Raw genomic sequence first — 19,253 nt, forward strand, 5'->3', positions numbered from 1 at the left:
CAACCCAATATTGCTTTTTTATACTTAAATAGACAATTAAGGATTGCCAAACTGAAAACTAGGAGCATGAGAGAGAAAGACCACAATATAGAAATTGAATAATCCATCTCAGAGGAAAACCAAATATGCAAGAATTGACGAAAAATTAATAATAAACAGAAAGCGTTCATATTTTCAGAGATTTGTGAAGAAACTGCATTCATGATAGACAGATTGCTGTAGAAAAGGATCATAGAACCAAAATATATATTTTTAAGATATTAAGGTTATGATTGCTGGAATTAAAGATTCAGTTTAAAGGCTATAATATAAAGTCAAAGTGGTCTCCCCAAAAATAGAGTAAAAAGTCTAAAACAGAGAATGAGATAAAAGTGACAAGGAATAATTCAATAAATGCCATATCTAAGTAATAGAAGATTTAAAAAGAGGTAAGAAGAAATTATATAAGAAATGAAGCAAGACATGAATCTTTATAGATTGAAAGGATTCTCCAAGTGCCAAGCAGGACGAAAAAAACTCCAACCCAGATAACATCATTGTGAGACTAAAGAAAACAGGTCAGGTCATCTGTACAGGAAGGAAAATTAGACTGGTATCATACTTCTCATTAGCAACTACAATTTCCACCACAGGGTCTTTTTAGGCTCTACTAAGATTTTCAACTCATGAGACTTTCATAGGTCATACTTGGTACCTGTGTCCTGAACACCACAGGGCAACGTCCTCTTCTGAGAGAGTTCCTACAGCAGTCCCTGTAGCAGTTCAGCTTAGGTACAAGCAGATGAGATGACCATGTAAGGGCAGGAGCTATCCTGGGTTAAAATGCCTCATAATCTGCAGGAGCCAGCATCTCTGGAAATATACACTTTCCAGGATGCCTGCAAGAAACATGCCCAGTTATGAGAGTCACCACACTCAGGAAACCCAAAGCTGTAGCTTTCTGTAAGATAATTATAATTCTCCCAGTCCATGGATAATTTATCGGTCAGGAGATCCTTTTTTCATAAGCAGTGTTGCCTAGCAACATAGTTGCTATACTGTCGTCACTAAGGGAACAGAGCTAGAGATTTATTTAACCAAATACAGAAGGGAAAAAGCATTTATTAAACCTTCATCCACAGCAACATTGGATTAAATTAGAAGACAGTGGGACCCCAGACCTCCCAAAAGGCAAGAAACTCCCCACATACCTGGGTAGGGCAAAGCGGAGAGATCCCCACGCAGAGGATCGGTGCCGAGCGGCACTCACCAGCCCGAGAGGCTTGTCTGCTCGCCCGCCGGGACGGGTGGTGCTGGAAGCTGAGGCTCGGGCTTTGGTCAGAGCGCAGGGAGAGGACTGGGGCTGGCGGCGAGAACTCAGCCTGAAGGGGGCTAATGTGCCACAGCTAGCCGGCAGGGAGTCCGGGAAAACTCTGGAGCTGCCGAAGAGGCAAGAGACTTTTTCTTCCCTCTTGGTTTCCTGGTGCGCGAGGAGAGGGGATTAAGAGCGCTGCTTAAAGGAGCTCCACAGACGGGCGCGAGTCGCGACTGAAAGCGCGGAGCCCTGTGACGGGCGTGGGACGCTGGGGCTGCTGCTGCCGCCACCAAGAAGCCTGTGTGCGAGCGCAGGTCACTGTCCACACCGCCCTTCTGGGAGCCTGTGCAGCCCGCCACTGCCGGGGTCCCGGGATCCAGGGGCGGCTTCCCTGGGAGAACGCACGGCGCGCCTCGGGCTGGTGCAACGTCACGCCGACCTCTGCCGCTGCAGGCTCTCCCCGCACTCCGTGCCCCTCCCTCCCGCCCGGCCTGAGTGAGCCAGAGTCCCCGAAGAGGCTGCTCCTTTAACCCTGTCCTGTCTGAGCGAAGAACAGACGCCCTCCGGCGACCTACACGCAGAGGCGGGGCCAAATCCAAAGCTGAGACCCAGGAGCTGTGAGAACAAAGAAGAGAAAGGGAAACCTCTCCCAGCAGCCTCAGAAGCAGCGGATTAAAGCTCCACAATCAACCTGATGTACCCTGCATCTGTGGAATACATGAATAGACAACAAATCATCCCAAATTGAGGAGCGAGGAATCAGTGCTGTGCCTCTGAGGTGGGAGAGCCAACTTCAGGACACTGGTCCACAAGAGACCTCCCAGCTCCACATAATATCAAACGGCGAAAATCTTCCAGAGATCTCCATCTCAACACCAGCACCCAGCTTCACTCAACGACCAGCAAGCTAGAGTGCTGGACACCCTATGCCAAACAACTAGCAAGACAGGAACACAACGCCACCCATTAGCAGAGAGGTGGCCTAAAATCATAAAAAGTCCACAGACACCCCAAAACACACCACCAGATGTGGACCTGTCCACCAGAAAGACAAGATCCAGCCTCATCCACCAGAACACCGGCACTAGTCCCCTCCACCAGGAAGCCTACACAACCCACTAAACCAACCTTAGCCACTGGAGACAGACACCAAAAACAACGGGAACTACGAACCTGCAGCCTGCAAAAAGGAGACCCCAAACACAGTAACATAAGCAAAATGAGAAGACAGAAAAACACACAGCAGGAGACGGAGCAAGATAAAAACCCACCAGACCTAACAAATGAAGAGGTAATAGGCAGTCTACCTGAAAAAGAATTCAGAATAATGATGGTAAAGATGATCCAAGATTCCATTCCCAAGATCCAAAATCTTGGAAATAGAATAGACAAAATGCAAGAAACAGTTAACAAGGACCTAGAAGAACTAAAGATGAATCAAGCATCGATTAAAAACACAATAAATGAAATAAAAAGTACTCTAGATGGGATCAATAGCAGAATAACTGAGGCAGAAGAACGGCTAAGTGAGGTGGAAGATAAAATAGTGGAAATAACTGCTGCAGAGCAAAATAAAGAAAAAAGAATGAAAAGAACAGAGGACAGTCTCAGAGACCTCTGGGACAACATTAAACGCACCAACATTCGAATTATAGGGGTTCCAGAAGAAGAAGAGAAAAAGAAAGGGACTGAGAAAATATTTGAAGAGATTATAGTTGAAAACTTCCCCAATATGGGAAAGGAAATAGTTAATCAAGTCCAGGAGGCACAGAGAGTCCCATACAGAATAAATCCTAGGAGAAATACACCAAGACACATATTAATCAAACTGTCAAAAATTAAACACAAAGAAATCATATTAAAAGCAGCAAGGCAAAAACAACAAATAACACACAAGGGAATCCCCATCAGGATAACAGCTGATCTCTCAGCAGAAACTCTACAAGCCAGAAGGGAGTGGCAGGACATAATTAAAGTGATGAAGGAGAAAAACCTGCAACCAAGATTACTCTACCCAGCAAGGATCTCATTCAGATTTGATGGAGAAATTAAAACGTTTACAGACAAGCAAAAGCTGACAGAGTTCAGCACCACCAAACCAGCTTTACAACAAATGCTAAAGGAACTTCTCTAGGCAAGAAACACAACAGAAGGAAAAGACCTACAATAACAAACCCAAAACAATTAAGAAAATGGGAATAGGAACATACATATCGATAATTACCTTAAATGTAAATGGACTAAATGCTCCCACCAAAAGACACAGATTGGCTGAATGGATACAAAAACAAGACCCATATATATGCTGTCTACAAGAGACCCACTTCAGACCTAGAGACACATACAGACTGAAAGTAAGGGGATGGGAAAAGATATTCCATGCAAATGGAAACCAAAAGAAAGCTGGAGTAGCAATTCTCATATCAGACAAAATAGACTTTAAAGACTACTAGAAGAGACAAAGAAGGAAACTACATAATGATCAAGGGATCGATCCAAGAAGAAGATATAACAATTGTAAATGTTTATGCACCAAACATAGGAGCACCTCAATACATAAGGCAAATACTAACAGCCATAAAAGGAGAAATTGACAGTAACACAATCATAGTAGGGGACTTTAACACCCCACTTTCACCAATGGACAGACCATCCAAAATGAAAATAAATAAGGAAACACAAGCTTTAAATGATACATTAAACAAGATGGACTTAATTGATATTTATAGGACATTCCATCCAAAAACAACAGAATACACATTTTTCTCAAGTGCTCATGGAACATTCTCCAGGATAGATCATACCTTGGGTCACAAATCAAGCCTTGGTAAATTTAAGAAAATTGAAATTGTATCAAGTATCTTTTCCGACCACAATGCTATGAGACTAGACATCAATTACAGGAAAAGATCTGTAAAAAATACAAACACATGGAGGCTAAACAATACACTACTCAATAACGAAGTGATCACTGAAGAAATCAAAGAGGAAATTAAAAAATACCTAGAAACAAATGACAGTGGAGACACGACCCAAAACCTATGGGATGCAGCAAAAGCAGTTCTAAGAGGGAAGTTTATAGCAATACAATCCCACCTTAAGAAACAGGAAACATCTCAAACAACCTAACCTTGCACCTAAAGCAATTAGAGAAAAAAGAACAAAAACATCCCAAAGTTAGAAGGAAAGAAATCATAAAAATCAGATCAGAAATAAATGAAAAAGAAATGAAGGAAACGATGGCAAAGATCAATAAAACTAAAAGCTGGTTCTTTGAGAAGATAAACAAAATTGATAAACCATTAGCCAGACTCATCAAGAAAAAAAGGGAGAAGACTCAAATCAATAGAATTAGAAATGAAAAAGGAGAAGTAACAACTGACACTGCAGAAATACAAAAGATCATGAGAGATTACTATAAGCAACTCTATGCCAATAAAATGGACAACCTGGAAGAAATGGACAAATTCTTAGAAATGCACAACCTGCCAAGACTGAATCAGGAAGAAATAAAAAATATGAACAGACCAATCACAAGCACTGAAATTGAAACTGTGATTAAAAATCTTCCAACAAACAAAAGCCCAGGACCAGATGGCTTCACAGGCGAATTCTATCAAACATTTAGAGAAGAACTAACACCTATCCTTCTCAAACTCTTCCAAAATATAGCAGAGGGAGGAACACTCCGAAACTCGTTCTAGGAGGCCACCATCACCTTGATACCAAAACCAGACAAGGATGTCACAAAGAAAGAAAACTACAGGCCAATATCACTGATGAACATAGATGCAAAAATCCTCAACAAAATACTAGCAAACAGAATCCAACAGCACATTAAAAGGATCATACACCATGATCAAGTGGGGTTTATTCCAGGAATGCAAGGATTCTTCAATATATGCAAATCAATCAACGTGATACACCATATTAACAAATTGAAGGAGAAAAACCATATGATCATGTCAAAAGATGCAGAGAAAGCTTTCGACGAAATTCAACATCCATTTATGATAAAAACCCTGCAGAAAGTAGGCATAGAGGGAACTTTCCTCAACATAATAAAGGCCATATATGACAAACCCACAGCCAGCATCGTCCTCAATGGTGAAAAACTGAAACCATTTCCACTAAGATCAGGAACAAGACAAGGTTGCCCACTCTCACCACTCTTATTCAACCTAGTTTTGGAAGTTTTAGCCACAGCAATCAGAGAAGAAAAGGAAATAAAAGGAATCCAAATTGGAAAAGAAGAAGTAAAGCTGTCACTGTTTGCAGATGACATGATACTATACATAGAGAATCCTAAAGATGCTACCAGAAAACTACTAGAGCTAATCAATGAATTTGGTAAAGTTGCAGGATACAAAATTAATGCACAGAAATCTCTGGCATTCCTATATAGTAATGATGAAAAATCTGAAAGTGAAATCAAGGAAACACTCCCATTTACCATTGCAACAAAAAGAATAAAATATCTAGGAATAAACCTACCTAAGGAGACGAAAGACCTGTATGCAGAAAATTATAAGACACTGATGAAAGAAATTAAAGATGATACAAATAGATGGAGTGGTAGACCATGTTCTTGGATTGGAAGAATCAACATTGTGAAAATGACTCTACTACCCAAAGCAATCTACAGATTCAATGCAATCCCTATCAAACTACCACTGGCAGTTTTCACAGAACTAGAACAAAAAATTTCACAATTTGTATGGAAACACAAAAGACCCCGAATAGCCAAAGCAATCTTGAGAACGAAAAATGGAGCTGGAGGAATCAGGCTCCCTGACTTCAGACTATACTACAAAGCTACAGTAATCAAGACAGTATGGTACTGGCACAAAAACAGAAAGATCAATGGAACAGGATAGAAAGCCCAGAGATAAACCCACGGACATATGGTCACCTTATCTTTGATAAAGGAGGCAGGAATGTACAGAGAAAGAGAAAGAGAAAGGACAGTCTGTTCAATAAGTGGTGCTGGGAAAACTGGATAGGGACATGTAAAAGTATGAGATTAGATCACTCCCTAACACCATACACAAAAATAAGCTCAAAATGGATTAAAGACCTAAATGTAAGGCCAGACACTATCAAACTCTTAGAGGAAAACATAGGCAGAACACTCTATGACATAAATCACAGCAAGATCCTTTTTGACCCACCTCCTAGAGAAATGGAAATAAAGACAAAAATAAACACATGGGACCTAATGAAACTTAAAAGCTTTTGCACAGCAAAGGAAACCATAAAGAAGACGAAAAGACAACCCTCAGAATGGGAGAAAATATTTGCAAATGAAGCAACTGACAAAGGATTAATCTCCAAAATTTATAAGCAGCTCAATAACAAAAAAAAAACAACCCAATCCAAAAATGGGCAGAAGACCTAAATAGACATTTCTCCACAGAAAATATACAGACTGCCAACAAACACATGAAAGGATGCTCAACATCTTTACTCATTAGGGAAATGCAAATCAAAACTACAATGAGATATCATCTCACACCAGTCAGAATGGCCATCATCAAAAAATCTAGAAACAATAAATGCTGGAGAGGGTGTGGAGAAAAGGGAACACTCTTGCACTGCTGGTGGGAATGTGAATTGGTACAGCCACTATGGAGAACGGTATGGAGGTTCCTTATAAAACTACAAATAGAACTACCATATGACCCAGCAACCCCACTACTGGGCATATACCCTGAGAAAACCATAATTCAAAAAGAGACATGTACCAAAATGTTCATAGCAGCCCTATTTACAATAGCCCAGAGATGGAAGCAACCTAAGTGTCCATCATCGGATGAATGGGTAAAGAAGATGTGGCACATATATACAATGGAATATTACTCAGCCATAAAAAGAAATGAAACTGAGCTATTTGTAATGAGGTGGATGGACCTAGAGTCTGTCATACAGACTGAAGTAAGTCAGAAAGAGAAAGACAAATACTGTATGCTGACACATATATATGGAATTTAAGAAAAAAAATGTCCTGAAGAACATAGGGGTAAGACAGGAATAAAGACACAGACCTACTAGAGCATGGACTTGAGGATATGGGGAGGGGGAAGGGTAAGCTGTGACAAAGTGAAAGAGCGGCATGGACATATATACACTACCAAACGTAAGGTAGATAGCTAGTGGGAAGCGGCCGCATAGCACAGGGAGATCAGCTCGGTGCTTTGTGACCGCCTGGAGGGGTGGGATAGGGAGGGTGGGAGGGAGACGCAAAAGGGAGGGGATATGGGAACATATGTATATGTATAACTGATTAAATTTGTTATAAAGCAAAAAAAAAAAAAAAGACAGTGGGGCAGTACAATTAAAGTATGGGGGGAAATGATTTTAAATCTATAAATCTAGGTCTAGCCAAAGTATCAATTTAGGTAATTACAAATGGATAAGCAAGTAATCAGAAAATTTATCCCTTACCTATTCTTGTATGAATTCCAGCAAAACAAGGGTGAAAGAAAGGAAGATGATGTTGTGTAGGGTGTAAGAAAAAGTAGAACTCACTTAGTCCTCTAAGGAAAAGAAACCCTGGATGACAGCTCTGTAATAGGCCTAGCAAGTAATAGTTCAAGTTTCAGAATAAAAACCAATGGATTGGGGCTCTCCTGGTGGCGCAGTGGTTGAGAGTCCGCCTGCCAATGCAGGGGACACGGGTTCGTGCCCTGGTCCAGGAAGATCCCACATGCCGCGGAGCAGCTGGGCCCGTGAGCCATGGCCGCTGAGCCTGTGCGTCCGGAGCCTGTGCTCCGCAATGGGAGAGGCCACAACAGTCAGAGGCCCGGGTACCGCAAAGAGAAAAAAAAAGAAAAAAGAAAAAAGAGAAAAGAAACCAGTGGATTAAAAAAAAGTCAAGTGGAGTACAAGGAATAAGTAGGATGAATAAGAAGTTAAAAGATGTTTGTGATATAGTGAAGGACTATAGTGTGTCCTTGGAGGAGCAAAAATACAACTTGAAACTCTTGGCTTAAATATGTGTAAAGGAGACTTGGGTTAAATATGAAATGAATTTAAAATGGGGCATGAATTTTATTAACCATTGGCATATTATTATCTATTGGACTCATGTTTTTGAGTATTTTTTTTTTGGAGCAGTTCTGACTATTTGTGAAGATTAATACCTCATGACTTTTATTCCTACCTCAGGATCTTCCAAAGGACCAAATATTTAGGAATTTTTTAATAAAATAAAACTCATTCTATTTTGCAATAACCATATGGGTCTGCTGTACATTTATATGTGCTAAAATACATGTGGGATCTTTAGTGAACTTATTTTTCCTGCATGTTGAAACATCTTGGCTATTTTATTCCCCTAGCAAGTATTTTAACAATTATTTCCAACTGTGCTAAAAATGAGTAAAACAATGAGAAAGCAGAAGGATAAGTAGCTTATAAGGCTACTCTAATAATAAATAAATCATTATTATTCTGTTATCCTTTAATTTTCTTATTATGTTGCCCAAAGCATTACATTATCATTTAAAAAGGTATAAAAAAAGTCTGGAGACAAAATCTTGGTAGTTTTTTTTTTTTGCATTCATTAAACAAAATTGAGAAATTAAGAATTTTTAATTTTTTTTACCATAATGGCAAAGAAGAATTGACATAAGAATTTTCATAATTATTAGACAAACCAGAAGATGATTGCAAAGAGACAACCACTGTAGGCTCTAATGATGAAGGTGAAATTGAATCATATATGTGTAATCTCAACACTGAATCCTTGGATGATGGTCCTCTAGATTTTCTCAAACTCCTGAATTTTAATGAGTGAACTGGGTTTTTTTTTTTTTTTTTTTTCTTTTTGTGGTACGCGGGCCTCTCACTGCCGTGGCCTCTCCCGCTGCGGAGCACAGGCTCCGGACGCGCAGGCCCAGCGGCCATGGCTCACGGGCCCAGCCGCTCCGTGGCATATGGGATCCTCCCAGACCGGGGCACGAACCCGTATCCCCTGCATCGGCAGGCGGACTCTCAACCACTGCGCCACCAGGGAGGCCCATGAACTGGGTTTTTATTTTTATTTTTTTGCGTGTGCTGCGTGGCTTGTGGGATCTTAGTTCCCTGACCAGGTATTGAACCCGGGCCTTTGGCAGTGAAAGCGCCGAGTCCTAACCAGTGGACTGCCAGGGAATTCCCTGAACTGTTTATTTTTAGAGATGAAAAGGGAAGGACAGGCATTCTCTTATAGTTAGTCATTCTACAGCAAGGAATTTATCATGCAGTATTGGATTACTGAGAAGATGACTGTCCTAAAAGTTACAGACCATTAACATTTTCAGAAGTGTTGCATTTTGAAGAGACAAATGCAAAAAGAAGAACCAGAATTGATAAAGCTAAAACTTGTTAGAAATGGTTTCTGAATTTGAAATCACTGTTTTAAAAGGTGAATATGTTCCAGGTTTATTCATGACAGTTGAGCAGTTGCATTCAAAGGGCGTTGTCCATTTCAGATATATATACTTTCAAATCCAGGAATATAGTTTGGGGTTAAAATTTAAATGAAAATTTCTATTGAAGTTTTTCACAATCCATTTTATTCCTCTGTAAGTTATTTATAAAATGATTTAAATGTAAAGGAATGAGAAGGTCCATTGGATCTAGATTATATTGTAGAAACTGGGCAGTAGAGGGAGTTCAGGGAGCATTGTTAGAATGAAGGATACGCATGCACCTGTCCTTATCTGTAGCAGAATCAGGAGATATGGAATGGGACAAAAGTAGAGATTTAATTTGAGGTGGTTTTTCTTTTTTAGTATTACGAAGGGAAATAGTGAAGTAATTAATTTTTTTGTTGCGATAAAATGCACATACCATAAAACTTTCCATTTTAAAGTATACAGTTCAGTGGAGTTAAATACATTCATAATGTTACCACCATCACCACCATCTAGTGTCAGAACTTTCTCATCACCCCCAAAAGAAAACGCTGTGCCCATTTTACAGTCATTCCCCATTCTTCCCTCTCCCTACCAGCTGGTGAGCACTAAACTGCTTTCTGTCTCTTTGGATCTGCTTATTCTTGATATCTCATATAAGTGAAATCATGCAACATGTGTCTTGCTGCTTTCAGTTAGCATGATGTTTTCCAGGTTTTTCCATTCATAGCATGAATCAGTACTTCATTCTGTTTTATGACTGAATAGTACTCCCTTGTATGGGCACACCACAGTTTCCCATTCATCAGTTGATGAACATTTGGGCTCTTTCCATCTTTTGGCTATTGTGAATAATGCTGCTATGAACATTCATGTACAAGTTTTTGTCTGAACACCTGTTATTGTCTATATTTATAGATGAGAAACTAAACTACAGAGGTGGAGGCATAATAGCTTGAGGTCACACAGGTGAAAATTGAACCTGGGGGTACAAATCTAGGCAGTCTGATGTCAGAACCTATATTCTTTAACCACTGTGCTTAACCTGGTAGCTAGTAGGTGTCCAATAAATGTTAATCAGTTTTCCCTCATTTTGAGGCCTTTTTTGGGTTTGACAGCAACAATTTTACATTTTTAACCTCTACTTTAAGTAACAGCCAATTGAAATTATTGCTATGGATACTACTGAATTTGTACTTCAATGCTATATCTTTACTGGTTACAGTTTGGCTGTAGCAGCAATTCCTGAAGGTCTTCCCATTGTGGTCACAGTGACTCTAGCCCTTGGTGTTATGAGAATGGTGAAGAAAAGGGCCATTGTGAAAAAACTACCTATTGTTGAAACTCTGGGTAAGTCTCTGGTTAGAGCATGCTTATCCATTGACATGATAGTTTACATCAACAGGGGTCTTTGGGTTTTACAGTTTTTGTCTTAGAGCAGTCCCCAGCCTTTTTGGTACCAGGGACCAATTTCACGGAAGACAGTTTTGCCACAGACGGGGGGAGGGTGGTGGTGGTTCAGGCGGTAACACGAGCGATGGGGAGCAGCAGATGAAGCTTCGCTCGTTCACCCGCCGCTCACCTCCTGCTGTGCGGCCCTGTTCTTAACAGGCCACGGACCGGTACTGGTCTGGCCTGGGGGTTGGAGACCCCTGTCTTAGAGGTTTACATGGTGGTGTCTGGCTTGTAGCAATGTTGAGTATGGTTTTAACAACCAAAAAAGGTCATTAAAAATTCATATTACTCAGGTCAGGGAGCTTTAAATCTTTCTGCATCATGGACTGTTCTAATGCTTAAATCATGTAAAAAAAAAAAAAGTAACAAATGAAACCATAGAGTGACAAAGAAATGTTTTCTTTTGACATCTCAAGGAAGATAATTGATAATTATAGATCCTAAAGTGTCATTCTTGAGTTGAATTTATTAAGAACAGTAGCATACAGTAATTATATTGCTGTAACATAATTTTATGTGTGATATGAAAATTGTGGTAACTTTATGTATGTCATGAAACTTCTTTTTATTTAGGAATTCAAAAATGTTGAATTTAACTTCTAGTTTGCATTTTAATATTGAGAAGGCAAAAATTCCTTAAAATAATGGCTGAAAAAATTATATGGGTTTATATTAAGGTAACCTTGAAACTTTCTAGAAAATGTATAAAGTCACTACATAAAGCTATTATCAAGTAGCTTTGTAGAAATTCAACTGGAAATAAAAAGTCAGCATTTATCAGTATCTAATTAATTTTAATTCTAGAAACTGTTCATACCTCATGATGAAGTAAGCACAGGAGAGAAAACAACCTAAAATTATCCATGAGCTTGATATGTACAAAATTTCATAGAAGCAGGGCAGGTTTCCAGAGTCTTTGATTTGTTTTTAATGTGAACTTGCATTTTTCTTTGACTCTTGGTGACTTGTGATTTATTCTTTAGGCTGCTGTAATGTGATTTGTTCAGATAAAACTGGAACCCTGACAAAGAACGAAATGACTGTTACCCACGTATTTACTTCGGATGGCCTGCGTGCTGAGGTACTCTATAGATTTTTTTTTTTTTAATAGCAGAATTCCCTTTCAGAAGTTTTGGTGTTTAGCGTTCCTAACCATTCTAGTGTCTTTAGAAGGGCTGCAAGTTAGCAGCTGAGCTTTTCTGTCCTGCGTGATTCTCCCAAGTCTTGATCCCGCTCCAGCTGTGCAGTCCAGAAACGTTGATCCCCCTTGACACCTCTCTTTCTGTCTCCCCTACATCCATCTATTACCAGACTCTGGATGCCTAAATGAAGATGTTTCAGTGGCTTCCCATTGTGACCAGGGTCCTGAAATGGGGCTGCTCACAGCCCTACGTGTTCTGTCCCTTGTTTCCTTCCTCAGCCTGTATCTCTCCTTTGCTCGCCATACCCCCAATACATTGACTTTATGGTTCTTTCAGTGTGACAAACTTCCTCCTACTAAAGGACCTTTGCTGCTGTTGTCACTACTTAGGACAGTCTAATGCCTCTTCAACCTTTGCACCTCATTTCCAACCCACTTCTTCAGAAAAGCTTTGCTGACCACCCAGAACTCACCCCGTGTTACACCTTTTCATAGTTCCATACCTCTTAGTTCAGGTGAAATCCTCTGTCCCTCCTCCCATGATACTCTAAGTATTGGGTTGGCCAAAAAGTGCCTTTGGTTATTAAGTAAAAATAAAAGACACATTTTTCATTTTTACCAAGAAATTTATTGAACAACGTATTCACCCTTTTGCTCCACTACCTTCTGCCATTTTTCAGGCAACTTCATAATTCCATCTTCCCAAAACATTTTATCTTTTTGAGCAAATAACTGTCCCAGGTGCCTTTTTTTTTTTTTTTTTTTTTTTTTTTGCAGTATGCGGGCCTCTCACTGTTGTGGCCTCTCCCATTGCAGAGCACAAGCTCCGGACGCGCAGGCTCAGTGGCCATGGCTCACGGGCCTAGCCGCTCCGTGGCATGTGGGATCTTCCCGGACTGGGGCACGAACCCGTGTCCCCTGCATCGGCAGGCAGACTCTCAACCACTGCGCCACCAGGGAAGCCCCCAGGTGCCTTTTACAGTCTTCAGGGAATTGAGATTTTTTTCCATTAAGATAATTTTGTAAAGACCTTAATAAATGGAAATCCGAAGGTGCAATGTCTGGTGAATACGGTGGATGAATCAGAACTTCCCAGCCAAGCGGTAAAAGTTTTTGCCTGGTCATCAAAGAAACATGAGGTCTTGTATTATCCTGATGGAAGATTATGCGTTTTCTGTTGAGTAGTTCTGGACACTTTTCGTCGAGTGCTGCTTTCAGTTGGTCTAATTGAGAGCAGTACTTGTTGGAATTAATCGTTTGGTTTTCCAGAAGGAGCTCATGGTAGAGGACTCCCTTCCAATCCCACCATATATACAACATCACTTTCTTTGGATGAAGCGGCCTTTGGTGTGGTTGGTGGTGGTTCATTTCACTTGCCCCACAATCTCTTCCATTCCACACTGTTGTACAGTATCCACTTTTTGTTGTCCGTCACAATTTGTTTTAAAAACGAAATGTTTTCTTTATAAGTAGAGAATCACCTGTGAAAATACGGTCAAGAAGGTTTTTTCCGCTTAACCTGTGTGGAACCCAAACATCAAAGCAATCAACATAACCAAACTGGTGCAAATGATTTTCAACGCTTGACTTGGATAGTTTGAGTATGTCGGTGATCTCCTGCGTGGTATAATGTTGATTTTTCTCAGTTAATGTCTCGACTTGGTCACTATCAACTTCACCTGGTCTACCCGACAGTGGAGCATCGTCCAGTGAAAAATCTCCAGCACGAAATTTTGCAAACCACTTTTGACATGTTTGATCAGTCACAGCACCTTCTCCATACACTGCACAAATCTTTTTTTGCATTTCGGTTGCGTTTTTACCTTTCTTGAAATAATAAAACATGATATACTGAAAATGTTTCTTTTTTCCTTCAATCTTCAGTATTAAAATGGCTACACAAAAATTCACCAATTTTGATAAGCCTTATTTTAAACGCACGCTGGTATAACAGCTGTCACATACAGTCTAACAGAATTGTTTTGAATGAAGTTAAAGACAACTAAGTGCTACTAGAGCCATCTAAGGGAAAAAACTGAACGAACCTTTCAGCCAACCCAACATAATAGAGCAGGAACTCTGTTGCCCAGCCCAGTGTCTGCCTTATACTGGTAAATACTTGTCGAAAGAATAAATGAATGGATGAATTAATCTACTTTAAAAATTATACATTGGCAGCCCCTGAAGTGCATGTCAGTGCATGTGCGTTGGTTAATTTTGAAGCTGGGTGAGGACACATTCCAATCTCTGGATTGGGATTGGACCTTGTGGGATTTCTGGCTGGAATTTTCATTAACACTATTCATGATGGGAACAGTATTTTAAAATGTATTTATAGCCAATTGTCTGAGCAAAGGAAGCATTTCACAAATTGACAGAAGTTGTACTTAGGTCTATTTAATTCCATTTTACTAGGTCTTAAAATGAGACTGTTGATATTTATGGTGTTAGATTTGGTTAAGGATACCCAGTGCTGTGTTGAATGTGCCTTTTCTGGATGACTCAGAAGGGTCATTGGGGTTACATGTGTTTATATTATATGGTCCAGGTATGAAAGGTAAGATACAGGTTTCTCTTTTGTTTTAAGCCCATAATTTTATATGACAAACATTAACTGTTTGTTAATTCCTCTAAACTGTCCTATTTTTATTGTGATATTTAACTTTTATGTGGCTTGGCTTGTTCTAGCTGTATAGGATAAGTATCTGACTTGTCTCTGATTTTAAAAATTTGCATGTAATATATACTATGTTAAAGTAGTTTGTAAGTGCTAGGGTAAATCACTTGTCTCTGAGCCTGCATATTTGCAAAAAGAATTCTACTTTTGTCTAGGTCACAAGTTTGTCATGAATGTTAGATGTGGTAATAGATTTGAATGCTTTGCAAATTGTAATGTTACATAAATGTAATGTTATATAAATTTAAGTTCACTCTTATATAGAGATTTTCATGGTTTATTTATTCTTTTTATAGTATATTGTAAGTAGACGCAATATAAGATTATATTAATTATATTAACAATTACGTTGTTTCTATTTACAATATACAATGCATTATAATTATTAATTAGCATAATTAGTAGTTAATTATTAGTATAATTAACTGTAGGTTTACCATTGTGGTGAAAATTACTATCTATATTCTTTTATTAATGTTGTTTTAGACAAATCTAAATGCTTTTCTAGGTGTACTCACTAACAGTGTCATGATGTATAAAATGAAATGAACGCAACTCATAGCTTTTGGTTTTTGTAAGTATTGTCACTGTCTGCTGGTATTATGACTCTACTTTCCTTAGGTTACTGGAGTTGGCTACAATCCATTTGGGGAAGTGATTGTTGGTGGTGATGTTGTTCATGGATTCTATAACCCATCTGTTAGCAGAATTGTCGAGGTAAGTACTGCATTCTCTAAGAAAGTGGCTCTCTTCATAAAGACTTAGGATGCAGTGACGGGTTCATAGTTTATGTGTATTTCTCTTAGGCGGGCTGTGTGTGCAATGATGCTGTAATTAGAAACAACACTCTAATGGGGAAACCAACAGAAGGAGCCTTAATTGCTCTTGCAATGAAGGTATGTGCCTGGTCTTCTCTCTTCTTTGACATATGAAAATATCACCCTCACAAGAGAATGTAAAGCCATAAATTTCAGTATTACTGGCTTTTAGGTGTAGAGTGAAGAAGATTCACATTAGAGTGAAGAAGAATGACATTATTTCATAGTTTTTATTGCCTTTTGGGAACCAATTTTATTCTTCCTGGAAATACAGAGCATAGAGGTTTTTCACTATAACTTTATATCTCCTACATGCAGCATACAAACTAATGACCAGTGACGGTTTTGTTCTTATGAAGTAATGTTCTTGTCTTCCATAATATTCAGTGTAGTGTGAAAAGCTGTATAAATGTGCGTAATTGCTGATAAATGCCAATTTTCAAATGCGTAAGAGGCAGCATTCTTTAGTATTTCCACATGAAGGTATTAAGGCCAGCATGAGAAGTCAGCTTTTCTTTTTCCAGTCTTCCATTTCCTTTCCTTCCCCTTCCTCATTATCAGTTTCTTACAATGAGTGTAGAGTTAGAGTTTGTGTTGGGGAGAAGGGGTGCTGCTCTCAGTGACCCTTTTATCTGTCCCAATTGATCTCCTCTTCTAAGTCCTACAGTTGATTAAATGAGAAACCTAAAAGTCCAACCTGGCATTCCCATAACAAAAATAAACCTACTTTTAAGAGCAGTCTTAGGAAACTTTGAGACTTACATAAAACAGGATGCCTCTAAATGAGGTTGCTTGAATTGAGATTCAATTTAGAAATGTAGGTTGTTGTAACATTTAACTTGATAAAGTAAAATTGGTATTTCTGTAATATATACATTATTTCTGTTTCCTTAACAGAAAGTCTCATTCCTTTATCATTTGTTCTCCTTGTAACTAAAACAGCATAGTATAGCTTTTTAAAAGATATTCAAAAGTTAAATAACAAGTATTTATTGTGTTATATTTAACTTTTTCTCTTTGAGAAACAAAGTGTGTGAAACCACCTCTTTATGTGTGGGGACCTCACAATTTAGGTAGGGAGTTAATAGTGACATGCTTGGAACAAATAAAAGGCAGACCAAGGTAGTAGACAGTCTTAACATCAAGCTGTATGTAAGAAGAGTGCACATTTGGACTTGGGACCTGGACTTCGAAGGGGAGGAAGGATTTAGATGGGGGTGAGGGGATAAGCTAAGGAAAGAGCAAGAATAAAAGCACAGAGAAATAAAAAAGCATGGACTGGATTGTGGCTTATGAATTGGTTAACCTGGATGAAGTGAACAGTTTGAGTGGCTCCGAGGGTGGTTAAGTAGGCTGGGTCGGGGGTTACTGGAGGATTTTTGAAAGCTAGGAAGGAGAGTCTGAACACGTTTCAGTAGACAGTAAAAAGCAATAAGCCAGGTTTTTGAATAGTTTAGAGAATATTTTTGAATATTTGGTGGGAAATGCAAAGGGTAAGGACGGAGAAGAGCTACATGGCATTGGTAGTAGTCGGCATGTCAAGGGGTGGGGTGAAAGGGAGTAGCATGGCAGCAGCAGGCAGGGTAAATTCGAATCCCAGAGAAGCGAGGAGTTGAATCTGAAGCTTCTGTTGATGATAAAGTATGTATTGGCCGGGCACCTTTATTTATCCTGCTTCCTTCCAGAGTTTGAGCCAGTTGAGATTTTAATATAGTCAGTGTTGAAGTTTTGCTCTGTATGTAGTTCAATAGCATGCCCTAGACTTTATCAAACACCTAGGCTTTCATGTTGAACATGTGTGCTGCTGTTCAGAGAAATATGGTAGGTATAGATGGAGCACAGCTGTTTGAAAAATAATCCAGGTATCTCTAGCCAGCCTCCCTACAAGTTGTGACCCTTGTTTCTTTGTTAAAGGAAAAAGTAGTTGCGTGTTGGTGAGAATTAACTTTCCTTTTGTGCCATACAGATGGGTCTTGATGGACTTCAACAGGATTATATCAGAAAAGCTGAATACCCTTTTAGCTCTGAGCAGAAGTGGATGGCTGTTAAGTGTGTGCACCGAACACAGCAGGTATCCTTCCATTTATAGAAAACTTTCTCTGTGTTGTTTAACTAGATTACTGTTTTTCATTTATTATCCACCTTAAGATTTAAGCAGTCATTGAGCATAACACAGACCAGCTCTGAAGTGTGTATGATTCATAGTACACTCATCCCTGGTTGTTTTCATGTTCTCTTTGAATTTATGCATAGACATGTCAGTTTTGCTGCATGAGCAAACAGCTCAAATGACCTTGAGCCTGGTCTCAGTCTCCTGGAGATTGTGACATCAATCTTTCGACATCTTTTTTGTTCTTGATGACAGGTTTCTGCTGTCTGTTGTCTGTGTTTTTTCACTGAAGAATGTCTTGTCTTCAGACTGAACAAAAACTACATTATTTTGTGGAAACGTGGTTACCAAATGTGTATAATTCATGTTAGTTGATCCAGCTTACAAACTGGCAAAACGAAATGCACTGATATTTCAAGCTACTACCTTATCTCTGGGTACTTTAGAAATTTTTACACAGTGCAGTAAGAGTTTGTACAATAGTTATCTACAGTGTATAATCATATCACTCATAGTTGCTATTACCAGCTTGATGCTTACACTTACTTTGGCCTTAAAAATATATAGCTGTTTTTACATTTTCTTTATTAGTTATGTGTTTTTACCTGTGAGCAAACTTTAGAAACCAGTTACATCTCTGTAGATGGGAATTAGTGAGAGGATTCCCCCTTGCCCATAATAAGTAGGAAACATTGGTTTTAAATTGCTCAACATTGAACTTGTGCCAGGAACTCTGATGTTGAGGGGAAAAAAGATTTCTGTTTAGTCTTTAAAGGAACTTTTATAAACTTCAGGGAAGGGATACAGTTGGAAACAAAACTATAAAAATAAAATGCCTATTACTTTAAACCTTGTAATGTAAAGCTTTCAAAAATTGCATCAGAGTTGGGTAATTTTTAGCTGATGTCCCTTGTCTATATAGTTACATAGCAAGAATATATATATGAGTTTATTTGGAAGGTGTATTTCTTTACATTTTATATATGATCACACACTACTTCAAGATAATGTGGCTCATGTAAAGTTTGAAGATTTGACTTCAGCAATTTTGAATCTAACCTCACCAAAGTTGTACATTGAGTCTTTTCAGTTGGGGGTAGGGGTAGGGAGTGGCGGGATATAAGTATAGAAAGGGCGTGATTATTCTTTCCATTTGCTGACTTGAAGAGTTTCTCTTAGAAAACAGAATCAACCGATGTAACTAACAAAACCCAAACCCGCTGACCTGACTCAGGATCTAGAAGAGGTCAGCCTGGCACAGATATGAAAAATGTACCAATTTAAAAACAGCCCCGGGGCTTCCCTGGTGGCGCAGTGGTTGGGAGTCCGCCTGCCGATGCAGGGGACGCGGGTTCGTGC

The 19,253-nt window shown here is 39.2% G+C and overlaps 1 protein-coding gene across 5 annotated transcripts in view; it reads left to right on the forward strand.

Moving 5' to 3' along the window:
• Nucleotides 1-19,253, forward strand: part of ATP2C1 (ATPase secretory pathway Ca2+ transporting 1) — a 124,903-nt gene that overhangs the window by 80,442 nt on the left and 25,208 nt on the right. For all 5 annotated transcript variants that reach the window (XM_082625185.1, XM_082625189.1, XM_082625186.1 and 2 more), the window contains 5 exons: nucleotides 10,919-11,043; nucleotides 12,132-12,229; nucleotides 15,588-15,683; nucleotides 15,773-15,862; nucleotides 17,751-17,855. In XM_082625185.1, the coding sequence (XP_082481311.1) occupies nucleotides 10,919-11,043; nucleotides 12,132-12,229; nucleotides 15,588-15,683; nucleotides 15,773-15,862; nucleotides 17,751-17,855 (514 nt within the window). The remainder of the gene's footprint in view (nucleotides 1-10,918; nucleotides 11,044-12,131; nucleotides 12,230-15,587; nucleotides 15,684-15,772; nucleotides 15,863-17,750; nucleotides 17,856-19,253) is intronic.

Source organism: Mesoplodon mirus, assembly GCF_964341445.2.
Source record: "Mesoplodon mirus genome assembly, chromosome: 6".
Taxonomy (NCBI): domain Eukaryota; kingdom Metazoa; phylum Chordata; class Mammalia; order Artiodactyla; family Ziphiidae; genus Mesoplodon; species Mesoplodon mirus.